The 26228-nt window shown below is 41.1% G+C and overlaps 1 protein-coding gene across 4 annotated transcripts in view; it reads right to left on the reverse strand.

The window, feature by feature from the left end:
- Positions 1-21134, reverse strand: part of Pls3 (plastin 3 (T-isoform)) — an 89530-nt gene extending 68396 nt beyond the window's left edge. The window contains exon 1 of one of the 4 annotated variants that reach the window (NM_001346519.1): positions 21000-21134. Coding sequence is in view for 1 of the 4 variants with exons in the window: in XM_006527731.3 (XP_006527794.1) it covers positions 20290-20293 (4 nt within the window). In the remaining 3 variants the exon portion in view is untranslated. Of the gene's footprint in view, positions 1-20289; positions 20541-20999 lie in introns of those variants that run through there. The other 3 variants (NM_001166453.1, NM_145629.2, XM_006527731.3) reach the window with 3 other exon arrangements.
- Between the last annotated feature and the right edge of the window lie 5094 nt (positions 21135-26228).

The following is a 26228-nucleotide window of genomic DNA, read 5'->3' on the forward strand; positions in this document are numbered from 1 at the left end:
ACTTATATAAGTGCATGTAATGGACTGTGTATATGTGTGTGTGTGTGTGTGTGTGTGTGTACATTGTGGATGGAACCCAGCCTCTTTTGCATACTAGGCATATGGTTTACCATTTAACTATATTCCCATCCCATGAACAAAGGATTTTCTTTTAGAAGAACATAAACTTACCAGTGGAAGAATAATGGTGTACCATCTAGACAAGCACAGGCAAATAATAAGGAGGGGGAGAAAAGACTGTAGGATTAGAGGGAATGGAGGACACCAAGAGAAAAGATCCCACTGAATCACCTAAGCAGGGCTCCCTTCGGCTTACGGAGACAGCAAGCACAGGGCCTTCATGGGTCTACACCACGTCCTCTGCACATAAGTTATGGCTGTCAGCTGGGTGTTTTTGTGGGATTTCTCACAGTGGGAGTAGGTATGTATCTGACTCTTTTGCCTGTTCTTGGGACTCTTTATCTTCTAACCAGCTAGCCTTGTCTGGCTTTGATATGAGGGCTTTTGCCTTTTCTTATTTTATCTTAGTTTTTTCATACTGGGTTGTTGTCTCTTGAGGCATGTTCTTCTCTGGAGAAAAAGGACAGAGAATAGATCTGGGGGAGAGAAGAGGTGGGGGAGGATAGCAGGAGTGGAGGGTGGTAAACTGGGGTCTGGATATGTTGTATGAAAGGAGAATCTATTTTTTTTCCATTTTTTATTAGGTATTTAGCTCATTTACATTTCCAATGCTATACCAAAAGTCCCCCATTCCCCTACCCACCCACTCCCCGTTTTTGGCCCTGGCGTTCCCCTGTACTGGGGCATATAAAGTTTGTGTGTCCAATGGGCCTCTCTTTCCAGTGAGGCCGACTAGGCCATCTTTTGATACATATGCAGCTAGAGTCAAGAGCTCCGGGGTACTGGTTAGTTCATAATGTTGTTCCACCTATAGGGTTGCAGATCCCTTTAGCTCCTTGGGTGAGAATCTATTTTAAAAGAAAATTTTAAACAAAAGCCATGTGCAGTGGCACATATCTATAATCAGGAAGTGGAGGCAAAAGGATCACAAACTCAAGGCCAGTCTCAGCTATAGTGAATTAGAAGCCAGAATGAACTCCATAAATTCTGTCCCAAACAAATAAAACCAGGACTACTTAAACCTTACACAAAAATAAATTCATAAAGGCTTAGTATGGTGAATCACAGCTGTAATCTCAGCAGCCAGGAACCTAAGAAATAGGTATGGCAATGAGTTCAAAGCCAGCTTGGGCCATTCATAACAACCTATAGAATAAGACCTTTCTCAAGGGGAAAAACAAAACTCTAGGGACGGATACATTGCTTAGCAGTTCAGAACACTGGCTGCTCCTCTGGAGGACCTAGATTTGATTTCTGGCACCCACATGGCAGCTTATAACCACCTGTAATTCCAGTTCCAAGATATCCAATACCTTCTCTGACCACTGAAAGCATGAGGTACTCATGTAGTGCACACTGCTTGTGAAAGTAGAAAAGAGGGGCAGGAGAGATGTCAGGTCCTGATTTTAGTTCCCAACAACCACATGGTGGCTCACAACCATCAGTAATATGACTCTAGAGAACCCTGACTAATACAGAAGTTGGTACCAGGAGTGGTTCTAGAGGAGCAGAAGTATAAGGATGAATCTTTTAAAATACTGGAATTGGCTTGTTGATCCACCAGCACTTTCAACTACTGAAACCTCACCAGATTCTCTCCCTCCTGGGAGCTCAGAGAATTTTGAAGACCCGTGGCTGAAACTATATTTCAACCTTAAAGAAGCTAATGCCCTTGATTTTCTTGATGAATTAGGTGAGTCGGTGTACAAAGCTTTCTACAAGATGGGGAAAAAATCAGAAAATGATTTTACTGGCTGGTTCATCTTGGGAAAAAACGATGAATGAAATGAAGGAGTTGTGTGATAAAATCGAACGGCTCCAGACACAAGTAAATGATCTAAAAGTTGCTAAGTGTGTCCTTGAAGAGAATCTTCTCTCCAGCATCCATAGAGCTCATGTTGCAGAAAATCAAACTGAAACCCTCATTGTGAGGTTGGTTGAACTACAGCGAAAATTTAAGTCTCAGTCTCAGAGTGTGTCAACAGTTAAAGTAAGGGCACTAATTGGCAAAGAATGGGATCCTATAACTTGGGATGGAGATGTGTGGGAAGACCCTGTTGAAGCTGAGAGTTTTGAATCTTCAGATTCTCAAGAGTTTGCCCCACCCTCAGCTCCACCCCTTGAAATAATGCCTTCCCCACATGAGAAATTAATTCTGCAGAGTCTGATAAACCAGCAATGACTTTCACTGAAGAAAATGCCAAACAAGACAATACTGATGTTTCAAGGCCCACCAATAGTTTCTTCTAGACCTAGAACCAGACTCACTGTCTTCTGGTGTGTCTGAAGACAGTGATAGTGTAGTCATATACAATAAATAAACAAACAAACAAACAAACAAACAAATCTTTTTAAAAAGTAGCAAACAGTCTAGTCACTCTACCCATGTGCTTTGGGATTTCCTTATAAAGCTGACATGCAACGTCCATACAACTCAGTAACTGCACTCTTTACATATTAACTTACACGAAGGCTTTTTGCTAACTTGACAAAGTATCCGATATACACAACTTAAGTGAATTAAGATTCATTTTAGTTCAGGATTTCAGAGATCTCCCATTGATTTTTAGCCTTTGGTGAGGCAAAGCATTGACAGAGCATGTGACATGTGACATGTGGCAGAGACAGAGATGCACAGAGCAGAAGATACAGTTTCCAACAACATATCCACGGTGAGCTATGTCTTCCAGCTGGGCTCCACTTCTTAAAGTTTCCAAAGTAGGACCGCCTAGCATTCAACATATGATCCTGAACAAGACATTTCATATTCAAATCGTAATGATTTTCCCAAAAATAAACCTTACACTTGGATAAATGGTTGCACACAAATGTTTATAGTGCTTTTATTTGTGACAACAACAACAGCAAAAAACAAAAAAACTGGAAATGATAGGGGAGTATAGCTCAGTAGTAGGGCACATGCTTAGTATTCTTGCAGTCAAAAGTTCAAGCCCCAGCAATGATGATTTCAGTTTAATCCCTGGGAGCCATATAGTGGAAGGAGCGTACCAACTCCTGTAAATTGTTCTCTGAACTCCACTTGGGTGCTATAAACAAAGGTAATAGATGCATCTTCCATGCATGGGTGATTGTGTAAAACAAGTCGTGTACCAGAAACTTAGGGTGTGTGAATGTTGAAGCTTTATTTTTAAAGCAATATTGTGATATAGTTGGAAATGGTCCAGATGTGCACTAATGGAACAATTGCTAAACAGAATGCAATTTAGTAATGAAACGGAACAAAGAATGGATATACACAATATTCTGGAAGACTCATCAGAAAAATACACTAAATGAATAAAGTCACTTACCAGCCAGGCTTCGTAGCCCAAGCCTGACCAAGAGCTGAGGCTGGATGATCACAAGTTCAAGCAAGGTCAGCTTGAGTTATAGGGAGAGACTTCATCAAAACAAAATGAAGAGAGAGAAGGAGGGGGTAGAAGGAAGATGGAGGACGACACAAACGGGGATGGACACACACACATACATACATACATACACACACACACACACACACACACAGAAAGAGAGAGAGAGAGATCCCAAATGTCCCATTATACAGATTCTGGAAATGACAGGAAGTGTAAAAATAGACGACATATTGGTGACTTCCAGGTTTCAGGCATGAGGGTGGAGGGAGGAAGGAAGTATGTCTTGTTATAAATGGACAACAAAGGACATGCTGGAAGTGACGGAATGTTCTACATCTTGAGTGTATCAATGTTAGTACCCCGGGATGGATATTATACTGTTTTAGCAAGTAGCTACCATCGGAGGAATCTGGTAAGGAGAACCCAACCTTGGATCTCTCTGTGTCATTTCTTACATTTATGTGTGAGTCTACATTTACCTCAAAACAAAGTGATAAATAAAAATAAAATTCAGAAATAAATAAAGAAGTCACGTGTGGTGGTACACACCTTTAATCCCAGCACTCAGGAGGCAGAGTTAGGCAGATTTCTATGACTTTGAGATCAGCTTGGTCTATTTAGTGAGTTCTAGATAAGACAAGGCTACATAGTGAGAGACTCAATTTCAAAACACCAGAACAATAATAAATGAATAAAATATATGCATTAATCCAGTTAACTTCTCATTTTTAAACATTGTTCCCATAGCCTTCTTAAGATATTAGCATAAATATTGCTAACATATTCTTAACACAAATTTTCAATAAAAACCAAAACCAACCCCATCTCCAAAACTATAATCAATTACTGATTCCATTAGAGTATAAATATTTTTGATACCAAAATACAAAGGAGCTGACATTAAGAATTATTCTAAGCTGGGTGTGGTGGCACACACCTTTAATCCCAGCACTCGGGAGGCAGAGGCAGGCGGATTTCTGAGTTCGAGGCCAGCCTGGTCTACAAAGTAAGTTCCAGGACAGCCAGGAATACACAGAGAAAGCCAGTCTCGAATAACAAAAAAAAAAAAAAAAACCCACCCAAACAAACAAAAACAAAACAAAACAAAACCAAACAAACAAAACAAAACAAAAGAATTATTCCAAGCCTAAAACCCACCATTATGTTGTGGTTAGTAAGACAATTAGAAACAAATTTAATTTGTTCAAATGAAATAATGTTCAGTATAAATCACTATAAACATTCCTTCCTGAATGTTCACATAGCTCATTCATTGACTACCTTCATCCTTGCCCTGAAATTTCTCAGAGAAAAGTTCTGTGATTTTACAATTAGAAATGATGATCCTCTACTTCTTCCTCACTGTAACACAAATTCTGGTTTAACTTTCCCTTAACACATCAGCATCTAACATATTACCTGTGAGGGTTTGGAAATGAAAAGTCCCACAAGGGGCTGGTGAGATGATGCAGTTGCCAAAGTAACTGTCATGCAAGTATGAGAACCTGACCTTGGGTCCTCAGCACACATGTAGAGGCATGGGGATGCTTTACACTAGCCGTAAACTCTAGTGTTGTGGGGAAAGGGGATAGGAAGATTTCTAAACCTTGTGGACTGGCCAGTCAGGAGAATCAATGAGCTTCAGGTTTAGTGAGAGACCCTGTCTCAAAAATAAAAAAAAAAAAGTGAGAGAAACCAAGGAAGACACCATACATACATGCATGCTGGTCCACATGTACACACATACACACCATACATACCACAACACATTCCACAAAAGGCTTAAATGTTGAAGTCTTTGTCTCCTGATAGTGGAGCTAATCACTGAGAACTGATTGGCCCCAGAAGGCCCTAGATTTAATCACTGGATATAATCACTGATGAATTAATAATCTGATGGCATTACTGTGAGGGAACAGGTCAACGGGGCCATGTCCTTGAGGGTACTACACAATTTCCGGTCTCTCATTCTCCACTTCCTGACTGTCATGTAGCGAGCAACCCCATTCTCAAGGGTCTACTGACATGAAATTCTGCCTTATCTCAAGCCCAAAGCAATAGAACCAGCTTACCTTGGACTGAAACCACAGACCAAAATAAATTTAGTTTGTTTCTCTAAATAAATTTAAATACTTTTTCTCATACATTTGTCATAAGAGCAATACTTTACCAATGTTGTTTTCTATGCGACCTCTAGTAGAGTGTTAATTTTCATAAAGGCGGTGTCTTTGGGAATTTTATTCATAACTATAAGCCCTAATGACAAAATATTACCCGACTTATGTAAGATATACAATAATTATTTGAATAAGTGAATGATTCATTGAATGAAACTTTTTGGTCCTGTGTAATAGGGGCTGTGTGTGATGGCGTATTCCTGTAATCCCAGCACCTAGGAAGTTAAAACAAATGGACTCAATCTCCAATACCTTAAACCCTGGGCATGTTGTGACATGCCTGTAATCTCAGCATATAGAGCATACAGGCACATAAGCACACATGGCCACATAGGTCAACCTGGGATACCTGAGAGCCTATAGCAAAAGAACAATAGCATAATAAATTTTTTGAGACAGGGTTTCTCTGTGTACTAGCTCTCTAGACCAGGCTGGCCTTGAAATCAAGAGATCTGCCTGCTTCTGTCTCCTGGGTGCTGGAATTAAAGGCTTATGCCACCACCACCTAGCATTAAATTCTAATTTAGTAGAAACTATTAGTGATTAAAAAAAAACCCTCTGATATCCTTGAAATATATTGAATTAGAGTTTTCCAACCCCTTGGAAAGCATTAACCATGCAGGATTATGAATACATGCTTGCTAGTATGCTGAGAACTATCAACTAAAGATAGAACACAGAAAGAGTTCCCTGCTCCGTGTCTAACTAGTATTCATTCATTTCTATTGACTATGGATGAACTGTCTGACCCAGTTCAGATTTCATGATAAGTGGAGGAATTCCAGCGAGTTCATGGCAGTTTAAAAATGTGGCAAAGCACCTGCCATTTTGTTAGTATCTGGGAAAAAAAAAGGCAGTTAGTATAAACTGACTCAGGATGGAAGAGGCAGTCCTATCAGACAGTGTGGACCAAGGATGTGGTATTGAAATGGGCAGAGAACAGCGGTGGAGTGGGCTACTGCTAAAATCCAGATCCCCCAGATCCCCCATGATAAACTGTGCTCCTCCACCTTAACAACTGTCTGCCTAGGTTAGTCACAAACAGACCTCCACCGCCTCACTTGTAATAGAAATGTCTGGACTGGACTCCAAGCTCAAATGGTGGCTTATTGTTTGATTAATCTTAGTGTAGCAGGCACTTTGTAGACAATTAACAAAGACATGTTACAAGAATTAAGTAATTATATAGGGCATTCAAAATGGGTCTCCAGGAAATGGTACTGACTTCCAGCCTTCCTTGCACAGTGAAACCCCTCCTTTCCTCAAGGCCTGCATAGTTTTCAGTGTCTAGAAGCATAAGAAACTGAGAGCCAGTACGTTTATTTTTCTTTCTCCACCATATTTTTAGTTAAATATTTGGGAATTTTATACAATGTGCACTGGTCTTATTCCTCCCAGGTACCATCTCACCCTTGTGCTCTTCCCCAGTCCACCCCCAAACACACCAAGTCTAACTGGTGTTGCCGATTCACAAACTGGAGCATGGTCAAACTCCCAGTGACTAGCCCCTAAAAGATAACTGTGTTTTTTTCCCCACCCTAGCTCCCACCAGAAGCCATCAACTGTGGGGAGCTACATTTCAGCATCTTTATCACGATTTTTAAGGACTCTTTCCCAGGAAATTCTCTTACAGTTGAATCCAGAATACAAGAGCAAAATAGTATTTTAGGGACCAGCAGTTCTTTTCTTAATTCCTTTAAGGGTTCTTGAGATAAGACCTCCTAATAGCCCAGTTTGTCCTCAAACTTTTCACAATCCTTCTGCCTCAGCTCCTAAGTGCTAGCACTATAGGTATGGCCCATCTCACTTTGTTATCACCTATTTTCATCTTATGCTATGTGGGTGAACCTGAGACATTCTAACCTGAAAGTGCTGATAGCATTCTCATATTCACTCCTAAAAAGTCAGCGGAGTCCTTTTACCATTGTGCTTCCTAACCACAAAGCACAAATGCCTTTTGAAAATGTCACTCGTTAAGAAGGTCCTTTTTATATATTATGGCCCTTTGTACCATTTGAAATTTGTTCTATGTGAACACATTTGAAAAATAAATGCATTCAGTAATTGTTTAGGTTAACCATAGCCATTGTTGTCCAGTATTTACTATTTACTTCTGCATTCCCTAGCATTGCTTATCTTCGCTCTTCAGCGGTCAAGAATGTAACGAAACAAATATGTGGCTGGGTGTGGTGGTGTGCCTCTATTCCCAGTTACTGGGAAGGTGAAGCAGAAAGATCTTGAGTTTGAGGGCAGCCTTATCTGCATATAGGGGCCATCTCACAAACCAAACAACAATAACACACATTTAACTGGACATGCTGAAAGTCTGTAACACAGTTTGTTTTAAAGGACTGAAAGCACAGGTTTGGAATCCCCACTACTCCAGGGGCTGAGACAGGACAATAAATGTTCAAGGCCTGGCTAACCCCACCCACACAAAACTAAAATCATGTATGTACTTTGCATTACTTAAGGAAAAGGAAAATTTTCCTGGGAGTAACTCAAGGATAAATCAGTGGGTAGTCACACCAAGAAAACAACAGCCAAAAATCAGTCCAAGTTAGGGTTCTCATTAACATTTGAGGTGAAATAAATGAGACAATCTTGTCAGGACAACCTTTAACTCATTATCTTGCCTGTGGTTAAACTTTTAATTCTGATGGGCTCCACTGTTTATAATAGCCATAATGTAGAGACAATTCACATGACCACCAATGATCTATACAACCTAAACGTTGATATGGCATTAAAAAAACAAAAACAAAAACAGTGAAGTACTGATGCCAGAATGTGAATGACCTTTTAAAGCACTATGCCAGGTAGAAGTCAAATGCAAAAAAGACTGAATGTCATAGCATTTAATTCACATAAAATTCCAGAGCAGGGAAATTTATGGAGATGCAAAGTAGATTAGTAGTCATTTTGGTGGGAAGATTATGGGTAGGTAGTCCAGTATTTCTGTGTGAGCTAATAAAAATTTATGAAAATGGACTGTAGGTGAATGGAGAAATGGCTCAGCAGTTAAGAGCACTTTTTTTTTTAAACAGAGGGTGTAGGTTTTAATTCCCAACACAAATATGGCCACCTCACAACTGTACCTAATTCTGGTTCCATGGGATCCTACACCGTCATCTGACCTCTGTGGGGACCTGGCATGCATATGTTACACAGACATACATGAGAGCAAAGCACTCATATGCATACAATAAAATAAATAACTCTTAAAAGAACATGGATGATAATCATATAACTATAGGAGATGGATTAAAATGTTTTCAAGTATATACTTGTAGAAGATAGTATGAGTATCTACATAGAGTTTTTCAACAAAGCTACTACAATGTGAAAATATTAATATATCACAGCTTCTTTGATTCTAAAGTTCAGCAGTTCTTAGCATGAAAATGCCATCCATACTGGGGTATGAACAGATGGCTCAGAAGTTAAGAGCACTCTTTCTTGCAGAGGACTTGGTTTTGATTACCAGTGCCCATTTTGGGCGGCATCTAACTAACCCTCTGCAACACCAGTTCCAAGAAATCGGACACCCACTTCTGACTTCCATAGGCACCAGGCACACACACACTGTGTACATAGGTACATGCTGATAAAACACTCACACATTAAATGAATAAATCTTTAAAAAGAGAAAGGAGATGCTATTCATAGCTGCAAGTGATGGAACATGCTTGCACTCTCAGCACGCAGGAGGCTAAGGCAGGTAAATTGTAAAGTAGAAGTTAGGCTGGACAGGATAGCAAATTCCGGGCCAGCATGGGGTTACATATCGAGAGACTTTATCTCCCAAAACAAGGAACAAAACAAAGCACATACATAACATTCACTCAGAATCAGTCATTTGAGATAGTCACAGCCAGGCGTGCTGATAAAATTCCTGTAATTCCAGCACCTCAGAGCCTGAGGCAGGAAAATTTAAAAGGAGGGTTTTTTGGGGGGATTTTGGCTTTTTTTTAAAACCAATTTTGAATTTATTTTTGGGTGGGGCGAAGGTGTGGATCTAATATCACTCAAAATTTGCTGAATAGAATTTTTTCTAGTGTATACTTTTTATCACCTCTGTCCAATATTATGTGATCATAGCTGTCTGTGTTTGTTCTATATCTTTGGTCTACATGTCTATTTTTCTCTGAACCATGTTTGATTTTTTTTTGTTTGTTTCATTTTTTGTTTTTTGTGGGTTTTTTTTTTTCTAGTAAAGCTCTGTAGTACAATTTGAAGTCAAGTAATTTTGATCTTTTCTTGCAGGATTCTCTCTGCTTAGCACTGCTTTGGAACACATGGTGCCTTGCATGTTCATATGAATTTTAGGACTTTTTTTTTCTAGTTCTGTGAACTATGTCCACAGTGATGTTCTTTTCCAGCCACAAAGATGAATAAAATTGTGTCATTTGCAGGAAAAAAATATTATGGAACTAGGGATCATATCAAATGAAATAAGCCACATTCAAAAGAACAGATATTCTGCATGTTCTTTCACATGCAGAATCTTTACCACACAGAACGCTGGCACATGCCACACACATAGGATGTGAATCTCAAAAGCCTTTTTGGAAAAAGCAAACAGACCCGTGGGAGGCCTAGAGGCCAAGGCAGAGAGAGGGGAATGGAGTAATGGCCAAAGTACATTGTGTATTTGCATGTAAATTTCCAGATGAATTCTTTCATGTTGTACAACAAACTTATGCTAATAAGAGTTCTAGTAAAGAAAATAGTTAAAAAGTAAGTGCATGCAAGAACACCATGTGATTAGTGTCTTCGAATGAAGTCCAGGTGTCATAAATCAATGGTCTGCTAATTCGGGTTCCTTCAACTTGGTGGTCTCCCACACCACCTTTACATTATTTCTTTCCTTCCTTCTTTCTTTTCACCCTATCCTTTCTTCTTCCTCCTTCCCTGCCCCCCCTTCTGTTGGGGATCAAATCTATGACCTTACTTATGCCCAGTACAAACCACTGAGCCATATCTCCAGACCTCAGCTTCATGCTTATCAGCAAGAAAATTCAAGATCATTTCTTTTTCCCCAACTCAATGGGTCCTCTATAGCTATATGCTCCACGTGGGTTCAAGCAGCACCAGGTGAAAAATATTAAGAAAGACCCATGTCTGTATTGGACATGCATAGAATATTTTCTTGTCCTAATTCTCTAAGCAATACAGGTGAGCATGCAACCGAAGGATGATTTAATCATCTATGTGGGAGAGTGTAGCTCAGTGGTAAGTTTAAAATGTGAGAGGCTTTTGATTCAGTTTTCACCTCCACTCGCAAAATGCATGAAGAATGTGCATAATAATAATTCCTATAAGGGGCTTCTGCATCCCGAGAGAGTTCCTGAAGTGCATTCCTTGTGAATATAGAGGAAATGCTGTAAATGGGTCCTGCTGTGTGTCAGGCATGAAGGAAGGAACCAGAACAGAGATTTTTCTCAATCCCTGCCTGTGGTAGTCCATCCACTGGCAGGAAGTTCTCACTGCCTTTTAAGAAAGCCATATGCATTACTTTGATTCCTGGCTTCCAGAGGGAGTGACTGTCATACCTGAAATCCCAGATGCTCCTACCCACTTTAAGGTTTGTGAAAATCATGAAGTATAAGTTATGAAATGAAAGCCATCAGCTGTATGAGTTAGTTGTACTTTATACACAGTTTAGATAAAACCTAAGCGAACAGGAGCGACAGAAGGCCCAAGTACTGCTTGTGTAACTCAGCTTTTCTAAGGGCTTCTGTACACAGGGATACTTGGATATTTCCAAAGTTGCAGAGCCAACTACTACTGTCGTTGTACACAGCATCTCTCCAATTTAGTGAAGCTGGAAAGAATTTTATTTTTGTAAAAACAAAATTGGGTGTGGCACATTTTCTAGCCAAAGGGATATTTTATTCCAAGACACTAGTGTCTGCTGACCTTCATTTATATGCTGAGCAATGTTCTATTTAAGTAAAATTAACTCATAGCGGGCTCTTTTTTTTTAGGACATAATAATTATTGCAAAGAAATAACAATGTTTAAATGTGATTTGTTCTTAGTTTAGATTTGATTATACTGGGATATAAGTGAATGTCTTTGTCCATACAGAGTTTAAATTTAGAAATTACTTTATGTTTAAAAAAATGGAATTTAAATTCATTTCTCCATGATATATATATTGCGGAGAAGAAGATGGCCCAACACACAAAAGTAATAGCTATGAAAGGATTGACCCAAGTTCAATCCTGGAACCAACTTAAAAAGCCATATGTGGTGGTGGGCATCTGTAATCCCATCACTCCTACATGGAAATGGCAAGTCGAGAGGAGAATCACGCTAGTATAACCCAAATGGGCTGGAAGATGCCGTGCTGCAGTGCAAGACACTGTCTCAATAATGTGGGAGGCATGAACCAGTTTCCACATGTCCTGATGTGCCATGCAGAAGCACTTGGATGTGCACACACACAGATTAATAAAAAGCTATAATAAATATTTTTAAATTTCATAAAAACCAATATTACCTTTGTGTCCTTTTCTTCTCCTGAATTGCAGGAGTTATCTTCTATCCTCTTTGTAACCCCAGTACATAAGTCTTCATTAAATACTTTTATTACATGATGGGGCTGGAGAGATGGTTCAGCAGTTAACAGCACTAGCCACTCTTGCAAATGACCTGGGTTTGGTTCTTGGCACCCATGTCGCAGCTTACAACTAGCAGTAACCCCAGTTCCAGAGAAACCAGAGCCCCCTTTTGACCTCTGTGGGCTCTAGGCATCTACACAGGGCACTTGCACATGTTTTTATCTATTCTTTAGTGGTTTGTAGGTCATTTTAAAGAGAGATGTATTCCAGGCTAGCTTCAGACTTAATCTTGAACTACTGGCCCTCCTCCTTTTGCCTCCTGAGTGCTGAGATTTACACACTGTGCCACCATGTTTGGGTATTGTTATACTGGGGAACAAACCTAGGAACTACTAATGTATGCTAGACAAGTACTCTACCAGCTGAACTATATCCCACCCCACCCAATACATACACACTCTAAGGGACTAGATATACTAAAGTTCCTCTGTCTTTATACAGAGCTCTTCCTCTCTCTCTCTCTTTCTCTTTTTTTTGGGGGGGGGGTCAAGACAGGGTTTCTCTGTGTAGCCCTGGCAAGGAGAGTGTAGAACATGAACTCAGCTATAAACAGAGACAGTGGCTGAGAATATATTGCATTTTATACAATGTAAGGACTTCCTATGTTTACATAAAATCATAATGTGTATATGCATTCATTTTTCAATGCGTGCATAATAACTTAGGATAATCAAACCTCTATTTTCAATGCACAAGTTACAGTATTACACAAAATACCTTTCCTGGTGACTATTTTAAGTCACAGATGGTTGAAGTAAGAAGGTGCAAATTAAAAATGAAAAATGATTTTTCATAGTAAAAATCACCCACTCTTACAAACTAGCCATGATTTTCAGTTATTCTCAAGCTATTTAACTGGGCTGGCAAGATGGCTCAGCAGGTAAAGGCATATACCATCATGTCCGATGACTGAATTCAATTCCTGAGACCCACATGATAGAAGAACTCCTCCTGCAGGTTGTCCTTTGACCTTCGTGTGGACCATGACACATGCACATACAGAATAAGAAATTATATTAAATCAGAACTACCAGATGACTCAGCTACCATTTCTGGCATATACCATAAGAACTCTGTATGCTACCACAGAGATACTTACATATCTATTTTTATTGCTGCTCTCTATTCATAACAGCAAGGAAATGGAATCAGCTTAGATATCCATCAGCAGATAAATGGATAAAGAAAATGTAATACAAACACAGTGGGTAATTTTATTCAGCCATAAAGAAAACTGAAATTTGCAGGAAAATGGATGAATCTGGAAAGCATTATTTTAAGTGAGGAGGCTGAGATTCAGACAAAATTCCCATCCTCTCATGTGTGTATCCTAGCATATAATGTTTATATGTATGTAAACAGGCAAAAGTGAGTGTGGGCACGGGCTTTGAAACTAGAACTGAGACTATTAGTGTGGTGAGAGGTGTGGAGGAAGAGAAAGCACTCTGGCACACATGTGCTGAAAGCAGGCAGGAGGGTGGGGAAGGCTACAAGGGGGGAAAGGGGAGAAGGGAGGTATATGAAAATAAACCATAACAAACTGTTCGAAAAAAACCACAGTGAAACCTAAATGTGTGTATACTAATGAACAACTTAAAAGAAAAAGAAAATTGAAGAGAACAGACTCTGTATTGACAACCAATAAGGAAAAATAAACAGTAACAAGGAAAAAAATCAATTGATGACATTAACATGCTATGCTGAATAATATTTAAGTAAGAAAATACAATAACTGCCCCCCCCTCTGTGTGTGTGTGTGTGTGTGTGTGTGTGTGTGTGTGAGGGATTCTTGGGATTGAACCCAGAACCTCATGCAAGCAAAGCAAATGTTCTGCCATTGAACTATGCCCCAGTCATCTGAAAAGGCCTGTTAAAGCCCTAGCAGAGTTATTAAATACAGCTACAGTATGCTGGATGTATATAGCACCTGTCTGCTGAAGAGCCAAGCTTTCGCATAGCTCACTTATCCTTTCAACATGCCTGTGAAATGCATAGATTAAAAACAGATGCCTTAAAAATCAAGCAAACTCTAGCTATGAGTACAACAGTGATTTACTGAAATGGGCCTATCTGTCCAGACATCGGAGAAATGAAAGAGCAGAGATTCAACACCCAATAGAATCAGCAACACTACATTTATCATCAATCACATTTCTAAGCTTTACGAAAATTTAACTTTTTCATATTATAAAAATCGGTCTATATCCAGGCCTGGTGGGTGCAAGCCTAAAATCCAGGACCCTCAAGAGGATTACAAGTTCAAAGGCTGGCTCGGTCTACAAAGTGAGTTTAAGGCTAGTCTGGGTGTCATAAGCAGAACTCTGACTGAAAGAAAAAGTAACATGTGAGCCCAGCATATTGATCATTAGAGAATGAATTGCCTGGCATGAGGGAGGCACTGATATCCACGTCCAGCCCTGCAACTATAACACGAAGTTAAATGATAATACAACTGAGAACAGGGCCTGGAGTGATGGCTCAAGTGGGTGAGAGAACTGGCTGGGCCTCTAGAGGACCTGGGTTTGATTCCCAGCACCTAAACTGCAACTCAAAACTTTCTTTAACTCTAGATTTCAGGTATTTGGCATCTTCTTCTGGCCTCCATGGGCACTAAGTACCACAAGTGATACACAGACATACATGCAGGCAAAACACCCATATACATTAAAAAAACAATAATAAACAAATATAAGTGAGAATAGCCAGACTACAGCTATATTCAAAAAGGAATTCCAGCCAACTAAAATCATTGAGCTACTGCACTTTTCAAAACTGAGAAAATGCTTAGTGTCTAGTACATAGATGGACTAAATGTTATTTACCAATATAACAATTTTATGTGAGTTTCTCAAGATGAAATTCTGGCTCAGTGGCAGTTCCTCTGAGGCTATATCCAATCAATATACTTGTACCTCCATATTTTGTTGGGTTTTTTTTGAGACAAGATCCCATAACTAAGGTTAGTCTAGAACTCATTGTGTGCACTGGCATCTGATATGTTGAGATTACAGGCCCTTCATACCACACCCCTCCTCTCTCAGCATTTTCTATTAAATAGAACATTTCTTCATCCCTAGAACAATCCCGACTCGCATTTTACTTTCAAGTGTAAGAATATGGCAACGTTCAATACTACTGAATTTAGCTGTGAATCTTTTGAAATGGCCTCCCCTCTATAACTAAAATAAATTGGCCCATGTATTATGAGATTGGATTTTAAGAATGGCATTTAAGGTCTGGGGAGATGGCTCTGCAGTGAAGTGCTTGCTATGAAGGCATGAGGGCCTGTGTTCGGATTTCTCAACATATAAGCACAAAAGACAGATGAGGTAGCATGTGCCTGAACTGACAGACAGCACTGAGGAGGTGTAGACAGGGGGATCCCTAGGGCTCACCGGCCAGCCAGTCTAACCAAATGGACAAGCTCCAGTTTCAGTTAGAGTCTCTGTCTTAAAAAAAAAAAAAAAGGAGGCAGGTCATTGAGAAAGAGACTTTATGTCCATCTCCATAAGGTACACACAGACACAGACACACATGGGGTGGGGCTTGTCATGTAAGCATTAGATAGTTGCCACAACTTTAAACAAAGGACTCCAAACTGAAAACAATCACAACAATGCATCCAAAAAGCTTTGGAATCCTATATCACATTAAGCTTACATTATATGGCATACCACTCCCTAGAATAAGTACAGACTCGAAATGTGAACCCAGCTCGAAACTTCTAATCTTATGCTTACTTTTTACAGGTCTGTCTGTCCCCTTTAGATAATTTTCTATAAAAAAAAAACCAACCTGCCATACTAACAAGTACAAAATAATTCTAAAACACAGATATTCAAGCTGCCATATATTGATAGATGTTCATTTTCAAATCTCATTTCATACCAGTTACTTTTAGAATCAGTTACAATAAATGTCTTGCTTTATATAGTTCCCACCCAGAGTATACTAGACTGAATACAAATATAGATCTCTGCCATTGTAATATATGCCAAGAATATGATATCAAGAAATGTAAAAAGCCAAGTAGGAACCACACCTTAAACAAAACACGGAGTTAGAAGTGGACTTTCTTCCTTTGTCCAAGGGCATCACTTGAGTGTTCAAGCATCATGGCCAAGCTGCCCCCTCCCCCCTTATTATGACAGCAATCATATTCCTTGCCTAGGAGAAAAAATTCACTGGGTTTCTGATAGTATACTGAGTCATACTATTCTACCATAATAATCGTGGTCAAGTTTAATATGGTTTTTTTGTTTATTTGTTTGTAGAAGAGACTTATCTCCATCAAAATATTACTAATCCTACTCCAAATGTCACAAACCTAGTCACATTTTAGCAATTAGACTCTAAAGATCATCAAAGAGACTAGACATTTTAGGCTTCAGTGTCTAAAAGACATAACTGAAGCATAACAGAAGCAAAACATAATTTAGCTTGCATCCCAAATGGGATACAAGGGTAGAAATTAAGAATTAGAGTTTCAGACCAGGCATGGTAGGACATGTCTTTAATCTCAGCACTCTGAAGGCAGAAGCAGGTGGATCTCTTTGAGTTTGAGGCCAGCCTGGGCTACAGAGCCAAGTCCAGGAATGCAAGGGCTTGTTACACAGAGAAACCATGTGTCACAGAAAAAAATAGGAAAAAAAGAAAGAAAGAAAGAAAGAAAGAAAGAAAGAAAGAAAGAAAGAAAGAAAGAAAGAAAGGAAGGAAGGAAGGAAGGAAGGAAGGAAGGAAGGAAGGAAGAAAGAAAGAAAGAAGAAAAACAGATTCACAGTCTTCCAATTCTGGCCAGCAATGAGAGTTGTTTTAACTGTATGGACATTTCAAGAAGTGCTATGGACCAGAAAGTAGTGGTAATTCTATTTATTGGGTAGCACATCTTGCCATGTCATGTGTGGGGGTCAGAGGATAACTGTCAGGAGTCTGTTCTCAACAGCCATTAGGTGGTACAGGGATCAAAATCGGGTTCTCAGGCTCAGGATTCTGTTTGTATATGACTTAGACAGCCTGCAGCCCAGCTTGTCAGGAGTGTTCCACCTCTTAGAAATGATTTCACACTGGGTTTGTCTGAATTGTTTTCTGTTTCTTTGATTTTCATTTTGTTGAGAGAAAGAGAGAAAACATAAAGTTTGATGAATAGGATCTGGGAGGGCTGGGGGGGAGAAAAATATGACCAAACTATTTTGTATGAAAACAATTAAATAATGATTAAAAAGAAAACCATGAGTATAACTGAGAGAGAGAGAGAGAGAGAAAGAGAGAGAGAGGGAGAGGGAGAGGGAGAGAGAGAGAGAAGCAATTTAAACCATTTTTCTTCTTGCCTTATTGAGCCAGGCTCTCATTGAAGCAAGCTAGTTGATTGAGGGTGTCCTGGAATCCCTGATTCCCCTGTATCTGCCACTTAAATGCTGGAATGAGAGATGTAATTTAACCACGACTGGCTTTAAAATATTTTCATTTTGAAATAATTTTGGCTTGACAGAATAACAACAATCATATAGATGATGTTGATCTTCACCCAGCTAGTATCATTTTATATATCTATCTAAACATCTTTTAAAGCTAGGAAATTAACAATGGTTATTAGTGTCTACTCACGTACACAGTGCTGAACTGCATAAACAATGTGGTTTTTTTTTAGTTAAGTTAAACTTTTATTAGAAATTCACTCTAAAATTATATTGTCACCTTCCTTCCTTCCACTAGGGGGGCTCATCTCTATGAGTTCAGGTATAGTTTAAATCCATTGCTAGCTAATTTGTGCAACAGGCTAGCCTGCACATCAGGACCCTGTGCTTTTAGATAAGTGTGGTTTTCAGGCTCAGAATCTTATGTACAGCTGAAAACAGAGTGCAGGAGGTATTCACAGGTTACTTAAATAAAAAGTCTAGGAGGAAAGACGCAAAGCAAAAATCTTTTATATATTCCCAGTTACTTTAAAAAAATATAGTGTGTGTGTATGTATGCAAACATAAAGTGTGCTAAGAATGCTATGTAAAGGTTAGAGGACAAACTGCAGGAGCTAGTTCTCTGCTATCCAATTGGTCCAGGGGGTTGGACTTGGGTAGTCAGGACTGACTTTTATCATGTGAACCATCTATCTCTAAAGGGTCCTCAACCCCTAACCCTCATTTCCCTTTTGTAGGGTTTGCAGTACTTGATTTTAAGTACTAATATGTGTAAACTGAGCCTGTTTTTGCAAGTAAGTGAGACTTTTAAATTCCTGACTTGGGTGACTCCTCTACGTGTTTCCCTTTCCTTTTATTTTTCTTCAATTTCCTTGTTTTCTTAACTCATACACTTATTGCTTGAGACAGGGCATCATGTAGTCCTTCTTGGCTTTGGACAGCTGATGCCCCTGCCTCAGCTTCCCAAGTGCTCAGCTTATAATCACTTGCCACCACCACACTTGGCTGTTCTACACTGTTTTCATATGTGACAATATATAATCTAAATAGGGAAACTTCCACTATGGGACAGTATGGGAAAGTCCTTTCAGAGACTTTCAAACCACCACACAGCACAAAACCCAACCAATTTTGGAAATTTTGTATCAAGTAGGTCTGGGTATGGTTTCTAAGCCAATAAATTTCAAACAACGAATAATTGATAGTTAATTTTACACAAGAGATTGTTCTCTACCTTTAAGTAGATGCCCAATATTGAGAATAGTATAGGGCAGATTAAAGGGTAGTGATGGTTTATTTTTTAACACTATCTTGTGGGATACGTCTTCAAAACCAGCCATTTAGGGATGAAATGAGACATGAGTTAAACATTAGCTTTCTTAGAAGATGATTTTAAAATTTAGAAAAGGTATATGGAATTTCTGGGAAACAGATATATGTCACCACATAAGTACATTTGAAGCCTTTGTTTTGAAAGCAGCTTTTTTCTTATTTTATTATTCTTTTTAATTTTTAATTTTGCTTAAAACCACAGCAACAGATCACTTTCTGCTCCCCTCATGCAAATCTAGTTCAGTGGATGCTAACTGACACACATCGCCCCTCCCACCAACTCCCTCCACACTTTTGTCTTGGTAGTTTGGGGAACATGGGCCTCAGCCATTGCATTCCAGTTTTAAAGTCAAAAGAGGTCATGTGACTATTACCCTAGGGGCATCAGAGACTTAAGATGCGGGATGCCAATTGGCAAGTGTGGGACCTCGGCCATTAAGTTGCAATTCACAGTAAACTGCATCTCAGTGTTCAACTTTAGTCTCCCAAACCCATTGTGATGTTGAAATGGAGTAAATGCTTACTGTTCCGTAGGTTTTTAAACCTACACTTCTACCTACCGTATTCACTCAAGCTCCTTCACCCTGTCTGCATTACCCCTGAGTAGAAGGGTGATAGCAGCATCCCTCTGGTCTGATCCTATATGACTAGACGCCCCAGTTTAAATCCAAGCTAGACCTGCACCACTGGTGTAGTCAGTTATACAGCTCCAGTGAAAAGCCAGTCTTCAGGATGTAAACTGTCAGCAAAGCTGGAGCAAGCAAGGGCCTGGAGCCAGGGGAGGTTCAGAACCGCCAACACTTGAGCTAGTGGAGCAGCAGCAGCAACTTTGGGACTGGCGACCGCAGGGCTAGTCGGCGTCCTCAGGCCTCTCATTAGGTCGCTAAAGTAAGCAGGCGGAGAAAAGTAAACACAGGCAAGTGCAGCTGAGTCTGGGAATGGGGCTTCAGCCACCATCTCGGCTCAGCCTCCCAGGGGTCCCAGAGCGGTCCCGGGTGCTGCAGCCCTGCTCGCTAGCTCTGAGTTGCACAACCAGAGCCATCGGGACTCAAGCTGACCGCCAGGGCGCTGCTAGGGGAGAGAACCAAAAGGTACCTCCGGGCTAGCCTGGAAAGCTTCTGCCACCGAAAGGAAAAACAAAACAAAACAACAACAACAACAACACACACACAAAACACCAAAAACAAAAACAAAAAAAAAAACAAAAAACAAAACAAACAAACAAAAAAACCAAAAAACTGCTTACTCATAGGGAGTCGCGGCGCAGTCCCGAAGCTCAGCCTAAGGGCTGGGGAGAGGAGAGGGCAGAAGGTGGGCCGCCGAGGCCAGGTTCCTGGGGGGGGGGGGGGTACCGCACCCGCTCCGCGCCCCGCCTCTTTGGGAGCCTCGGGGTCCTCAGAAACCCGCCGGGTCACCTAGAGCGGGCGATTTGGAACTAGCGGGAAGCGACCTACGCTGCTAGCTCTGGGATTTTCCAGCGGCTGAGGAGGAAGGGAGGGAGGGAGGGAGGGAGGGAGGGAGGGATGGATTGAAGAATGGCTGTAGCTGGAAATGGAAGGCAGAGGGAAGATAGGCTTAGGATTTCCACTTCAGGGGTGGTCGCTGCCTTAGGGAATCTGGGTAAGTGTTGGCTTTTAAGCCCTTCGGTCTGTGGTGGGCAACAAGTTAGGAGGAACTAGAGAGCAGTCGCAGCGAAGAGCAGAAAAAGTGATGGCAGAGGGTGGTAATAAGGAACCCTTTGGAGCTCCCACCCATTCCGTTGGCGAGGATCGCCCGGGAGCCGAGCCTCAGACTCCAGATGAAATTTTCTTCGATCTCCCCCTTTGCCCAACCCCCGTCCCCTAGTATAACACACGTTCCTGCTAAGGTTCCCGGAGATGCTCTCACCAGGACCCACTCTTACCCACGCCCAGGAAACCGGCTCCCCTCGAGCCCTTGGAACTGCAAAGCACTTACGTAAAAGTCGCAGAGTCGCTGATCTGGCTCTACAGCTTCCGACCAAGCACTCAGACAACTTCTGCCCCTAGGAATCTCTGCAGCTGTGCTTCTAAAGCCAGCGCTCCCTCCCCTCTTGCCAGCCTCCTCCGCCCTGCGGCCACAGCCATTGGCTCAGATGGTGTTCACAGCGGCCTGGGAACCAGGAAGAGGATTGGGCCAGGAGCCTGTCACATCAACTGGGTGGGGGAACTGAGAGACCCGGCAGCAGCAGGGATGGGCAATGAGGAGGGATGGGGACTGGAACTCTGTTTGCAAGCCTGTTTTTCCATTCCCTACCTGGTGGAAGAACTTAGAAGTAAATCTACAAGGCTTGGCGTGGAATGCATGTTTCACAAACATTACTGAAATAACTGTAAAGTTGGGAAATTCGGAGCATGTTTGAACGTCTCCTAGTTAAGTCAGGTATGGGGTTGGCGGGGGGGGGGGGGGTTACGGTGCCGGTTTTTTTTTTTTCTTTCTTTCTTTTTCTCATCATTGGGAAGGTATAGTACTTCGCTTTGATTTCTTCAGACCTGACACCAAAGGACTCCAACTGGGGAACCTCCCAGCTACTGCCCCTTTGTTTTTGCTTGGTTTGTTTTGAGAGAGGATCATACTAGGTAGCCTCAAATTGGCGTTCTCAACAATCTAGTACTGGAATAACCACCTACCGCCAGCACGCCCATTTCATCATAGTCAGGGAAAGGCCCGTGTGTTCCTGGCACCAGCCAAATGAATTGTTGGCCTAAATCACTTGTCTGGTAGCTTTGTCCTTGAGAGGGAGGAGTGAGAGGTGAGTGAGAGAAGGAAGAAGTGGTAGACATCACTTGGTTGCACTGGAGTAGTCCCTAAGTGGGTCTCCTCTGGTGGGTGTCCTTTCCCCAGAAACAATTGGGGGACACCTTTTCTGTTGCCCACGGTTCTGCCCCTGTGCCATCATCTACACTGGGTTCCTCTCTGTTTGTTTTTCGATCCATGGGCTCATCCTAGCTCCAAAATGAGCTTGGAGGGCCAAAAGTCTAAGTGTCCCTCTGAACCCTAGCTAGATTGTTTTATATGAGAACCATAGAACCCCCCCCCCCCAGTACTTCCTGCTTGGCAGCGTTCCAACCCTAAGCACATTGTTGTTGTTGACCAGGAAGAGTCTGTTGGGAAGTTTGGTAAAAATTTAAAGTTGGTTCAGGTAAGTTCCATGTTACATATGCCAGGGAAGAATTCGACAGTATGAGGAGCTTAAAAATTGAATTCAAGGGCCAGCAAAAGAGCTTAGTGTGGAAAGGCACTTGCCAAGCTGTCCTAAATGGTGGAAGGAGAGAGCTGCCCTCTGACTTCCACTCATGTGCCTTGAAATATGTGCAATGCAGCGCACACACACATAAATAAATAAATAAATAAATAAATAAATAAATAAAATGCAATGTATGTGAACTAATAAAAGTTGTATGATCCAGGAAGTATTTACAAGGATTTTATCATAAAAAGTATAAAGTTAAAATTAATTTAAGTAATATATGTTTTGTCCCAGTATATCTAAAACTTATAATTAGACCTTTTTATAGAGGAGCTCTGGACAAGGAAACTGAGGCAGGAGGATTGCTGAAGTGTTCAAAGCTAACCTGTGCTACATAGTGAAATGAAGGCCGGGAGGATGGGGATAGGGGAAGCATAGGGCTTGTAGTGAATACTAGGCCTTCTTAAATGAGGGAGGCCACCTTGTCTAGAGGCTCGACCAGCAGGGAAACACTTGGCACTGGGGAAAGGCCCTGTTAAATATTAGTCAGTGATTAGCCAACTAGGAGACCTTACAAAAGGCACAGAAAGGTGAAGAAGAAATGTGTAAGCACTCATGCTTTTCTGAGATAATATATCTCTGTTATTGGCGATGTTGTCCTGCGTCTGTCTGGGTTCAGCACATGGTGTATTGCCGTGCACATTTCTAGGAGGCTCCAGAAGGAGATTCTTAGTTTTCAGGAAATGGCACATGGCTTGGTGTGGTCACTGGCACACTTTCCTCACAATTTCTGGACACACTAACTAGGGAAGGTTACTTTTGCAACTTTTCTTGTGCCAGTCCCTATTGAATAGTCCCTGCCTGCTTCTAATTTATCAAGAGGGCCACAGTGTTACAATATAGGCGAGTTTGTCCAGTTTAACTTGAATTCCACTTTTACCATGGTTTTCCAGTTCTAGCATTTAGAAGAAAGCAGAGAGGGCCAAGAAGAAGGCTCCATTAGTAAAGGCACTTGCCACAAGGCCCGACTCTCTCTACTCAGGCCCAGAAACATGAGGTGGAAAGAGAGGATTGCATTTTTATTCTTCTCTCATATACTACATCCCAAATACAGTTTCCTCTCCCTCTAACCCTCTCAGTCCCTCCCCACCACTCCCCTCTCCCCCAGGTCCATTCTTCCTCCATTTCCCTGAAGGAGAGAGCAGGCCTCCCAGGGATAACCAACGAACATGGAAAAACAAGATGCAATAAGACTAGGCACAGATCCTTATAGCGAAGCTGGATGAGGCAACCCAGTAGTTAAAAAAGGGTTCCAAGAGCAGGCAAGAGTCAGAGACACCCCAAGTCTCACTGTTAAGAGTCTCTCGAGAATGCCAAGCTACATAACCATAAAATATTTGCAGAGGAACTAGCTCAGACCCATACAGGACCAGTGATTGTTACTTCTCTCTCTGTGAGCCCCTATGAGCCCTGCATAGGCACATGTTTAATTAATTAATTAACTAATTAATTAATTAATTAAATGTAAAGTAAAATAAGCTAGATTGTAACAATTCTGCAGTGTAGAATGACCGCACTTATTTATAATCCCAGCACTCAGGAGGCAGACGCCAGCTTGGGCTACAGAGGGAAAACCCATTTTCAGAATGTAAAACAAACAAAATCCTTCCTGTAGACAGGAAGCTAGTATAGTTCTAAAGTGTTTGTCTATCATGGGTGAAGCCCTGGGTTCGATCTCTGCCTGAAATGACAACACTTAGGAGACAGGCAGGAGGCTTGAGTTCATCCTTGGCTGGGATACTTAAGACCCTGTAAAACAAAACAAAAGAACACAAAACAAGCACCATTTTGTTCATGTTCATTATTTTGTGTGTCTCTGTGTGAACATGTATGTATTCATATGAATGCATGTGTGTGCCAGGAAGTCTGGAGGTCAGAGGATCACCCCAGGTGGTATTCTTTAAGAAATGGTGCCACCACCCTGAGTGCAGGAGGGATGGTGAGAGGGTGTCTGGAAGGAGTGGGAAACGACCAGGATGGAAAGTGAATAAATAAATTAATCGGAAAAAAAGAGTTAAATATAATTATATGTTTAAAAAAGAGATGGGGCCACACACTTTGTGTTCCTCTTCTGAATATATGTGTGTGGTTTGTGTGTAAGTCTGAGTGTTCACATGTAGTTGGGTTCATGTGCAAGCATGTCGGTGCAGAAGCCTAAAATTGGCCTCAGAGGTCTTCCTCCATTACCTTCACCTTATTTAAGGATGGAAGGTTTCTGGCTGAACCAGAATACTCTAATACTCCTGGGCAGTTTTCCCCAGGGATCCTGTCTCTGCCTCCTGAGTACTGGGATTATAGGTGGCCACCAGGACTTTCAGGTATTTGCTGATTCCACCAATAAGATCTTTATCCAATGAGCTATCTCCCCAGCTATTCATTTCTCTCTCTCTCTCTCTCTCTCTCTCTCTCTCTCTCTCTCTCTCTCTCTCTCTCTCTCTCTTTCTCTCTCTCTCTCACCTCTAACTCCAGTCCTCAGGTTTGCCAGGCACTGAATTACTTTCCCAGACCCCTTTCCCCAAGTCTCCAAGTGTTTCTACTAATAAATAGTTTCCATCAGCACTAAAGATCTCAAAGTTCAAACAATTGAGCTGGGGGTGTAGCTCGGTTTTAGAATGCTTGCCCACACGGAATAGTGCACTGGGTTCAATCCCCAGCACCCAAAACAGCCTTCCCCCTTCAAAAAAAAAAAACCCTCAGCCAAACATCAGTCTTTAATGCTAGTTTAGCAGTGCATACTTTTAAAACCGTGCTACCTCATTATCTCAGTAACTTTCCAAGAGATAATGTGTGCCTTTCGCACAGAAGCACACTTTTGGATTGTAGTTGAGATTCCTGTTTGACTAGCCCAACAGTATAACCCTGGTGGAACTCCTTTGTAATGAGCTGCGTGATAGCCAAAGATATAACCTGGCTACCTTTCATTTCAAAGTCATTTTCAAAGTTTAGCATTTGGATCTAAGGAGCAGCACGCATGCACGCATGCACACACGCACCCATGTACCCACAGAGATGTATTTAGACTGCATTCCTTTATGCCAACAAAGGAAATTTAACACAGAAAGGATGGTTCACAGAGTTAAACTAAAGTTGGTGGTTTTCTTATCTATGTAAATCAGCATGCCCTGGTGATCTTTGGTGTCCCCTCCCCTGCTTACAGGCAAGTTATAGGCTCTAATCCATCCTAACAGCACCTTACAAAGTACTCTGGTATGTAGAAGTTCACTGAATGTTTATTGAACTAATGGTTATTTTATGGATTTATTCTTGTAAAACACTAGTAAGGTAAAGGCTAGATAGAGGTCTCTTAGGACCTTGTGAATCAATAATCTAAATGGTTTTAGCTCTGTCCTTCTGACTCCAATTTTCTATCCATCTCAGCTTTATGATAAGTAACTTAAAATGGATATCACAAAAATTTGAAAGCATGTCCTCCTGTCCTCCCTGAAGCTCACAAAAAGATCCAATTTCTTTTTCGGTGTTCTCTCTCTCTGTCCAGTTGACCTTTCTCTTGACCTTTCTACTTGTGTATTTCCATTCTCTCAACTTTTTCAGTCTAACCCACAGGTTAGGAGCCTGAGGTTTTCTCACTCTCCGAGGGTTCTTATCTGTTTATTTTGTTCTATTCTGATGTGTTTGTTAGTTTTATTCTGTATTACTATGTTTTATTTTGTTATTAAATATAAATTAGCCAGGTAAGGTGGCACTTGTCTTTAGTCCCAGGGAAACCTTGTCTTGAAAAACCAAAATAAAAGCCAGGCGTGGTGGCGCACGCCTTTAATCCCAGCACTTGGGAGGCAGAGGCAGGTGGATCTCTGAGTTCGAGGCCAGCCTGGTCTACAGAGTGAGTTCCAGGACAGCAAAGGCTATACAGAGAAACTCTGTCTCGAAAAACAAAAACAACAAACAAACAAACAAAA

The sequence above is a fragment of the Mus musculus genome, chromosome X (assembly GCF_000001635.26).
Source record: "Mus musculus strain C57BL/6J chromosome X, GRCm38.p6 C57BL/6J".
Lineage (NCBI taxonomy): Eukaryota > Metazoa > Chordata > Mammalia > Rodentia > Muridae > Mus > Mus musculus.